This window comes from Mastomys coucha, unplaced genomic scaffold (assembly GCF_008632895.1).
Source record: "Mastomys coucha isolate ucsf_1 unplaced genomic scaffold, UCSF_Mcou_1 pScaffold21, whole genome shotgun sequence".
Lineage (NCBI taxonomy): Eukaryota > Metazoa > Chordata > Mammalia > Rodentia > Muridae > Mastomys > Mastomys coucha.
Window position 1 is genome coordinate 93303208 of NW_022196904.1, and position 10058 is coordinate 93313265.

Here is a 10058-nt window from a genome sequence, read left to right on the forward strand (position 1 = left end):
ATATAAACACAATTGTCTGGCATTATACTATAGATTATACCTTAGAAAGCACAAAATTAAGGCACAAGTCCATATTCAGAACCAGTGACCATTGAGGCTGGCACTGACTATATCCTTGCACAGCAAAAGGTTCTATAGCTATATTCTGACATCCAACAAGAATAAACATATCTTATAAATTGAATACATATGTTCTTTTTGTAGGAGGCACAAAATCACTTCCAAAGCAACCCAGAGAACAAAATGTCCTTGAGGTAAAAGGCCCTCTTTCTTTTTTTCTGGGACCTCTCTTACAGGTTCCTCGGATGTTGTTTGCTGTGAGTCATTCTTTTGACTGTGTTCCTACAGAGATGGTGTTAGCAGAGGCTCTCTCACTTAGTGAAGGAGCAGCCATTTTCTTTGGGAATATGGGAAAGGGTGAATGACCTTAATCATCTTGTGAATAGAAAAGCAACTGGATCAAGGTAATGAGTCCACACCTGTTTATAGTTAAAAGTGAAGGTCATAAAAGTAAAGGGCCCAAGACAAAAGAAGTTAGAAAGATGCAGGGAGCTCTGGCACATGAGATACACCAGACATGGGGGCACTGCACTGTATAGGTGTGGGTTTAAGAGGGTGGACCGCATACTGTTATTGGCTCTGGACAATCCTTAGGATTAAAATATGGGTAGACTTTACCAGGGAAGGCAGGGTCATAGAACCTATAGATGAGAGCTCCATAGTGAGAAACATCATAAAATGAGAGAGTGCAAGCTTCCCGGTCCAGGAAAACTCCAACACGACTGGGAGGACTAGGCAGATAAAGGGCCAGGACACTAGGATTGTGGGTGATAGAACACTCATCAAAGGCATTGTATTCAAACATATTCTCCATCCCTATAATCCAGTAGCCACATTTAGGCTGATATATTACATTTTGTTTAACATTAGAATGATGTTTTGTTAAGAAGCCCATTTCATCCTTTGAATGAAGTTGAGGTTGAGCACGTTTTCCATCATTTAATCCGAGGAGCCAGGCATCACTTTTAGACACGTCTACTTCCCAGTAATGCTTCCCTGAGGAGATAGCTGGATATCCCAGGACACCCAAATGGTAGGTCTCAGAAACTTCAAGATTCCAACTCTTGAAACTTCTAAATTTTATTTGTCCTTTTTCTTTGTTAATTGTTATGGCTGAATGTTTTTTTGCATGTAGAGTGATATGAACTGCAGAAAAATGATACATATGTTTTGAGTCAGATGAAATACAAGGTACAGCCTTATTTATAACTTAAGCAACAGAAGCATAAGGAGAAAGAGAAAAGAAATGTAGAGAAGCCTTGTTTAAAAACATAAGAAGCAGATTGCTGTGTATATTGGGAGTAGCAACATGAAACATGAGACTTGACAGAGAAATATCCTCTGGAAGACATTGAGAGGAGAGCGCCTCATGGTGCTGTGGTTTCTCCTTACCCCAGTATTGCTGGACATCCATGAGCCCTGAAATGATGAAAGTTTACAGCAGTAAGTACAAGCAAAGGAATCAAACCATTAAAGTCCATTTCTTTTCCAGATGAGTGGAAGGTTTGGAGCCTGATATAGGACAGGATGAAAGATGAATTTCCATCAATACAATGACATCACAGGGGCACACTATCTGCTCTGCTCTGTCCCTCTACCCATATTCAGGATCTTTACATGCTTCTATCTGCAGTCCAGCCACACCCAGAATCATACAAAGAATTACAGAATTTGCCCTCACCTTGATTCGCTTGCAGCATGCCTTTCAAATCTGGAGCTTGGAACTTTCTTCTTCTTTTTGGGGGGACCGCTTGTGGCTGTGTCAGTGTCAAGGTCTGACTCCTAGGAATAAAAAAAAAAATTGACTTCCCCATATCAAACCACTGACTTTTGACCAGCACCGACTCCCTGTCATTCTAACCATAGTGAGTCCTTGAACTCTCCTGAGAATTCTTAGAAGGAAGAAGAAGGTAGACTAGTAACTATAGAGATATGAGGCATACTTATGACCCCAACCACTTACTTGCTGTGTGATGCTGGGAAAGTCTTATTCACAGAAGCATAGTGTCTCACTCAACTTCATACACAAACAAGTGTTTCTTCCACTTTCCCTCCTCCTCTCCTAAAACTCTTTTCAACGTGAATTAAAAAAAAAAAAAAAAATCAAACTGAAGTAGCAGAAAAATAATGTGTGGGCTGAGAATGGTGTCATATGTAATTAGAAGGCACAGGCAGTGGATCTCTGATTTCAAAATCAATGTGTTCTACATAGTAAGTTCCAAGAAAGCCAGAGCTACAAGATAAACCCCGTCTGAAAAAAAAAACCATAAATGAGTCAATAGAAATGTGGAAAAAAGAAAGAAATGGAAGGAAGGAAGGAAGGAAGGAAGGAAGGAAGGAAGGAAGGAAGGAAAGAAGGAAGGAAAGAAGAATCTCTAGAATCTGGTGAAATAGTCATAAAGTTTGGGCAGGAAAGCCATCTTCAGAAAGCCTAGACTTCACACTCTTTGTCAATGAGGACACTGTCAGCCAGCATCTGCTTCAAGTTCTCTAGTTAGGATGACAAAATTTGGAAAAGGAGACAGGAAACCACACTTAGGCTGACATAAGCTTCACATGTTAGGATGGAGGCTGATGCTGACAGCTGGGATGCGACACTCTACACACAAGGGTGAGGCTTTCCATAATCCTGTGACATATGCAGTCCAGCTGTAGCCATTGTTCACTGCCAAAATATTGTGTGCCCACACAATATTTTCAACCACAATGTTCAACCACAAAGGAAATCTGGATCTCCTTTATCCCATTAGAAGTTCACAAAATAATTGGAGATTTTTCCCACTATAGAACTTTGTGAACATTGCAGACACAGAGGACATAACATGACCTATCTGCACTTGTTACCTGCTGATCTAGAGCTAGATACAAGCACACAGCATGAACAGAATGATGTATCCATGAGGAGTCTAAAAGCACTTGTAGGTCCATTTGCTTCATCTCAGTACTGAGAAAGCTCAATAGATCTCCATTACCCAGTCCCCTAAAGAGAACCTAATCTGTTCTCAATAGTTACAAAATGCTCAGATCCTGCCTTTCTCCCCACCTTCCTTTTACTAAAACATCATAATAACATTAAGTGTAAATTTAGCAAAACCCCAGAGATATTTATTCTAGTTGAATATCAATTAGTTGAATTCTCACCACACAATAGGGCTATCCTTCCCTATCAGCCCACACATACCTTGTCAGGACAGAAGTTACATCCTATGGAGAAGATAGAAAACACAGTTAATAACATGTTCTTCACATCCTTGCAAATCCTGGTTATACTCTTAGTGGCTGAAGAGACAATGTCCAAAGAGATCAGTCACACACAGTTCCCCAAGACATGATAGAAATAGAGTGAATGGCTCTTTATTTGACTTACATGTAAATAAATAGACTCTTTCTGTCTTATACTACCAGGCATTGGAGACCAAATATGACGAAACAATAGTTTGAAAGCTTACATACGTTTTTATGTGCGTATTGTTAAACAAATGAACATGTGACCTTTCTCATGCTATATGTTAGGTATCCATTACCTTACTGGAAACTCATATGTATGAGAATCTGATTTCCAAATTCTTTTAATCATTTAAACATGATTTGGTATATGAATATTGAGAAATCCAAAAAGACCAGAGGCTTAGAATATTTAATTCTTAAAACCAGCTAATCAGATCTCCATTAACTCCACCCTCCTCAACCCTGCCCCTTCTGCTTTTCTTCTCTCTCTACAATTGGCTTAGCAGGAAAGAAGCTGATCTAAAGAGATATGTGTGTCTCTCAATGTGACTGTCAAACTGTTGAAACTGTGATTCCAAAGAAACTCTCCAGGAGTTTCTCCAGAAATTTCTCCAGGTTCTTACATTGAGAGAAGGAAAACAGCTTTAGTCAGAGGAAGAGCTGGTCGCCCTAATGGATTTCAACCAGTTGTAATGACTTGTCTGACCACCTTAAAGTGTGACACTATGACACAGATCATGATGGGAGAAAGATGGACAGGACCACACCTTGACATGGACTAGTCATATGTGCACATTCTTGGTTCTCTATTTAAACTTTGATCTCACTTAGGGAGCCTGAATAAGAACAGCACAATTTTATGAATCTTTGTTCCCCTTCCAAAGTGGCCACATTTAATAAATCTTTTTCTCCTCTCGAATCTTAATTTGGCTCTTTAACATGGGCTTATGGAAGTCAGACCTGACTGGGTAGGTCCACATTGATATGTTAAATAGGTACCTCAACTTTTCTATAAACTTGCCTGCAATATTTTCTAATCTGGCTTGGTTGGCTCATTTCATCAGCAAATAAACTATCAGTAGATCCCATAGTTAAAGGGATTCTGTGAGAGCATGAATTCTTCTAGTTATAAATGAATTCTGATGTTCAAATTTGTCCTCTTGAAGAACTCTATATACTCATGTCTCTTGAATCATTATTATAGTAGATAAAATAGAGCCAATCAGAGAATTAATCAATAGATGAATGGATAAAAATGATATGATCAGGACATAGTAAAATATTAGATGTTTAAAATCAAGAAGTGTTGTCATTTGTCATAACTTATCTGAACTCAAGAGAATTTATATTATACTAAACCAGCTGGGATCAGAAAAAGACTAAATGATACTATTCAAATATTTTATGTACACACATTAGTAAGGATCAGAGTGGAGGTCCTCAGGACCTGGAGGTGGAGAAAACTGGGAAGGTTCATTAGTCAAGAGATAAAGTTTTAAGACTGTGAAGTGTGTTAGTTGAGGTTAGTATATATATGAACTAGCTCAGTTTGGACATAAAGACATAATTCTATCTAATATGAATATTTTCAGTTGTAATTAAAGTAACACAATGGAAACAAAGAAATCAAAGGAGTTATGAAAAAATTCTAGAACCTCTAAGGTCTATAAGACTGACAATTCCAATAAAAAAACCAAATTCCCACAGTGATATTCACAACCAGAATATGACTTTGGTGTAAATTATTTAAAAATGTGCTAAAGATCAAATACACTACAAATTTATGCCTTTATAGATAATGAAGCCACCTTTCACATCAGCCACTGGCATACAGAGGCATGCAAACCTCTCTGAGTTCCTGGATCGTATCCCCACCACAAGTCCCACTCCCACTGGAATCAGAGGCAACGGGAATAAATGTTTCAAATCATCAAAAGAAGAAATAACCTCTACTACATTCAAATTTTGATGAAGTGACTAATTTGACAGCTGAAAATGTGCTTCACACATGCTTAGAAATACAAAGGGTATTAACTGCTAAGGCCTAGGTGATTGGTGTCTGTCTAGCTAGCCATTATATGCTGTTACTAACATTACAAGGAAACTTTTCTTCTCCAAGTTGACTGCATATTATGTTATGTTCTGTGATTTGGTTTTTTCTTGAGAAGCAATCACAATAGAGGTTTGTTACGACTTTTTTTTAGTTAGCCACAATAAGCTTGGACCAGAATCAACTGCTTAGTAGAACTTCATGTAACTGTGTATGTATGAGTTTTATGGTTTCCATTTGTAAGCAGTTCCTGGGATAAACCCCAACATAAGAGGGATATCTGCATCAATATAAAAATCCATTTGGAATAAGACTTCCATTTTTAATGGGGGTCGAGTAAAGTTTAAGGTACCCAATAACTTCCTGGTAATTAATATTTTACTTGGAAGAGAGAGAGAGATGAACATGGGTAATTAGCATCCTGGTTGGGAAGTTAAGATGTAAATGTTAGGGAAGGCAAGTCCCTTGCCACTACTAAGAGCAGAATAATTTTACAACAAAGACATGCTCCTAAGGATGACCCCTAACCCCAATCCTTATTGGTGGAATAACTTGTCACAGTATTTGTGGATTTCATGCTTAAAAGCTTTGTAGGATTCAGATTCATGGTCACAACATCTCCTGAGTCTTGTTGATGGCTCTCATTGATTAGTCCTAGGGTGAATGCTCAATAAGCTATCCGAGTCTGTGATCTGTGCTCATGTTTGTCGTTCAACCGATGGACCTCAAAAATATCTACCCTTGATCAAACAGCTCTAATCTCTAAAGTTTAGCTTTGGTATTGTACCTGAAAAATAATAAAATACCAATTCCTGTTGACATTCACACATGTAATGATTCTTCCTGCTTCTGAACCTTATTCAGGAAAGACTACAGGAAGATCTCACTGTCATCATCATGAAGAACACAGCAGCAGAGAGGGAGGGCAATGGCTTCCATGTCCCCTGACTCTCAGACTCTGGGTTCTCTTGCAGCAGTATTACCTGAAGCATTTCCATAGTTGAGAGCTCCAACTGATGTTCCACATCTGAGATGAGGTCTCTCACCAACTCCCTCTGCTCCCCTAGCTCTTTTTCAGACTCGTCCAGCTTTTTCATTACATCTTCCTTCTCTTTCTTCAGCTTTTGCAGCTCCTCATTCTCCTTGGAGTCCACGATTTCTCTTAGTCCTTTAAATTCGATCTGAATATTTTCTACATCACTCTGTATTTGGTTCTTCATGGGTAAGAAATGAGAGAGGAATTCAGTCTCTCCAAATGGCACCAGGAGATAGAGAAATAGTGCTCTAATGTTTCAAAGGGAATTGAGCTTGGGAAAGGGAAGGGATTCCTAGGGAAGCAGGTGTCTCCTTTTAATGTCTGTTCAGTACATTCCAAAACAAAGATCTTAGGTCACCAAGGCCACCAAGGTGAGCCAAAGTGGTCTGATTGGATGTGGTTCAGTTTTTAAACAGTTGTCTAAGATACTTGTTCCTGCCTGTAGACTCCTCATTCCACCTCCCTAAACCTTAAAGAGAAGCTAAACCCTGAGACTAGAACTGTGGCCTGTTCCCAAGCATATTTCCCAACAACTGGAGGTTCAGAAGGCACCACAGGATGAGGAACCAGCAGCTGTTCTGACCAAGCATCCTCCATGGTATCAGTTCCTCACAGAGCCCAGCTCAGTTGTGATACACTGACTCTGCATCTCCAGCCAGGGGAACCAGTAGGGTGGACTATTAAGTCCTCTTGGCCTCCCTGGCTCCCAGGTAGTAAAGACCCCAGGAGCTTCTTGCCCAGGTCCCTCCTGGGCATCAGGCTGACTCCCTTAGAAGAATCCCCACTTGCCTCCCAGTCAGTTCTCTGCAGTTGAAGGTCATCCCACCATTCATCACACCTTTCGTCATTTTCCATCAGCTTCTGCAGAGCTGCCTGCAGCTTCTCCTGTGGGAAAGGATTTGTAGCAGAGACAAGTTGTGTGATTAGTAGGACTGCTGTTCCTAAGCAAAGGCCGAGAAACTCTTGTGGAAAGACAGGAAGACTAAGACTGTTCTTTTTTGAAAAGCTTGTGACAGTGTTTATGTACATATAGTATATAAATTGAAAAAGTCTACAGCTCAATTGAGTTTTGTATTTTATACACACCACCCATACAGACAAAGACAGAAATTTCTCTAAGTCAGTCATCCCACTCAGTAGAAACCTTTTACTTCGCTTCTAGCATCAGAGAACCAGGACACTTTTGTTAGTTTTCTGAACATAAGTATATACATATATCACATGCCCGACAATGTCATGTTTGACACCCGCACTTCTTAAAAAAAACCAAACAAACAAAAAACTGGGTTATGTTGCATACCCTTGGCTTGCCTGTAGTTACTGTGTAGACAAGCATACTCCTGAAACTCAGAGATCCAAGAATATCAGCTGCCAGGTCTCTGTGATAAAAAACTGCCCAATAACACTGACCACATGAACATTCTTTTTTCTTTTCCTTGTTTTTTTTTATTTCTAATTGCAGTTTTATAGTTATGTTTCTTTCATTTACTGAAAATGACTTTTCATACAATATATACTTCAAAGCACCTTTAAAAAAAGTTTTATTTATTCAAGTATATGAGTGCTCTCTTTGCAAGTATGCCTGCATAACAGAAGAAGGCATCGGACCCTACTATACATGGCTTTGATACACCATGTGGTTGCTGGGAATTGATCTCAGGGTTTCTGCAAGCATAGCTGATGTTCTTAAGTGCTGAGCCATCTCTCTAGCCCCATACAATACACTCTGATTTAGGTTTTCCTTCTCATTACTACTCCAGGTTCCTCCCTACCACCCTTCCCTCCCATCCACATCCACACCCCTGTGTCTCCTCTTAGAAAACAAAGAGTACTGTTCTCTGCAGTACTTGGGAGAGTAGACCCTGTACCTTTCCTGATCAGCACAGCAGAGCTGATCCTGGTGGCAGGGAACTGGGTGAGCTGACCCAAGGGTGTGAGCAGAGAGCTGGCTCTGTCACTTGTCTGCTGGGAGGTGACATGGGCCAGGATGAGATACCGCCCTTCCCCCACATTCACACCCCTTGATACCTATGACAGGCAGGGGAGCTGGGCCAGAGTTCCTCAGAATTGGAGAGCTAGCCTCCTCATCATCTGCTGCAGCATTTTGGGAGAGCAGGCCCTGTACCTCACTTGGGCAGCATAGTAGATCTGATGCTGATGATGGGGGCCCCAGTGAGCAAGCCTTAAGCATGTGAGCGTGGACTAGCAGGCCATGCAAATTTGCTGTGTGACAGCGTGGGCAAGGGAGAAATGCCCTCCCCCAACCTTCAACCTTTGACACCTACATCAAGCAGGAGAACTGACCCTGGGCCATGGTAGCAGGAGGAGGGCTGGTCCTTCCCCTCCACTACTGGAGAACTCAGAAGAGATGGTCCTGTACCATGACTTGGTAACAAAGTAGAGCTGGCCCTTGATGTGGTGGTTGCAGGTTAGCAGGCTCTAAGGGTGTGAATGCAGAAGAGCCCTCCCTCTTGTCTATTGGGCAACGGTGCAGAAACAGGAGAGATACCCTCCTCCCCTTATCCCTTGCTATCTATGCCAGTCAGGAGAAATGGCACAAGGGCCATGAGAGTGCAAGAACTGGCTATGTCTCTCAGCAGTTGAAAAACTTGGGATAACTCGCCTACACCTTACATGGGCAGCAGGGTAGAGCTGATCCTAGTTACTAGGATTGATGGTGAGTGACCCTCAAAGGTATGAGAGAGCTTGCAGGCTGACCAGCTCAGTCACAGCTCAGGCCAAGACCTAGGACTTAGAATGGCCCCACTGCAATATCTACCCCATCAGTAAAATGCTAGAGTGCAAGAAAGGACCAGTCTTACAGATCCAATACTACAGGATCACCATGACACGGGGCAACGTCAAGATATCTGAGAGGAGTCCTAGTGAGGGTCTAGTATTGATAAAGTAGCAGAAGCCAGAGGTCTCAGACCAGACCAAGGACTTGTTGCAATGAACATTTGCAAGCAAAGATTTGTGTGCTAGAGTGTATACCCTAGGACACAGTGTGTCACACTACAGCTTTCACAATCAGGTTTGTTTCACTGTTAGTGGTGAGGTTGCAAGAGTGAATAGCAGGCATGAAAGGAGGTAGAGATGAGTGGGGTTGGAGTACCTGATGTAAAATTCACAAAGAACCAATAAAGAAAAGAAAGGGGCATGTAAATAAAAACAACAGAATAAAAGAAAATACAATAAGAGAAAAAAACAAACACATTGGAATAGGACAAAACAAAAACACCATAAAAAGAGCTAAATAAAAAAATCACAAGAAGTGCATATAGATGCAGAGAGTATATTTTGAACACATGGGAACCCCATAAAAACTCAAGCCATGATATAAAAGCATAGGACTATAACGTCTAAACATGAAAAGGGAAAGAAAAGCCCTGACCACATTATCAGAGAAAGGACCTCCTATAAGGGCTCAGTGCATTTGTGCAGGCTGTGCATCTATAGCTGGGCGTGGGACTTTCCTTACGAATGGTTTATATCCCCAGTGTGACTCCCTTGGAGAAATGAAATTTTTCATTTCAAGTAGCTATCAATTACAGATTGCTTCTGGGTTAGGGGTGGGTCGTATGTCCACTTTTCCTTCCTGTTCCAGAATCCCATCTGGTACAGCCACTTTCAGCGCTGTGCATGCAGCCACAGACTCTGTGAGTTTTAATTTGGTCTCAGAAA

At 40.9% G+C, this 10058-nt stretch overlaps 1 protein-coding gene across 1 annotated transcript; it reads right to left on the reverse strand.

Annotated features, from left to right (window-relative positions):
- Window positions 1-210: 210 nt before the first annotated feature.
- On the reverse strand, window positions 211-7798 carry LOC116102722 (tripartite motif-containing protein 30A-like). Its single transcript, XM_031387716.1, has 6 exons — window positions 7164-7798; window positions 6322-6552; window positions 3242-3264; window positions 1742-1842; window positions 1453-1479; window positions 211-1206 (listed from the first exon to the last, which is right to left on the reverse strand). Exons 1-6 carry the CDS (start codon window positions 7500-7502, stop codon window positions 608-610), a joined length of 1320 nt encoding a protein of 439 aa, XP_031243576.1. The 5' UTR covers window positions 7503-7798; the 3' UTR covers window positions 211-607.
- Between the last annotated feature and the right edge of the window lie 2260 nt (window positions 7799-10058).

Bases quoted from the DNA above. Each gene is read 5' to 3' on its own strand.
- LOC116102722 (XM_031387716.1), bottom strand. From the start codon at position 7,502: ATGACTGACTTAGAGAAATTTCTGTCTTTGTCTGTATGGGTGGTGTGT. The intron at 6,553-7,163 runs GCAAGTGGGGAT...TTACCCATGAAG, and splicing joins TGCAGAGAACTGACTGGGAG to AACCAAATACAGAGTGATGT. The intron at 1,207-1,452 runs GTAAGGAGAAAC...ATTTTTCTGCAG, and splicing joins GGATGTCCAGCAATACTGGG to TTCATATCACTCTACATGCA.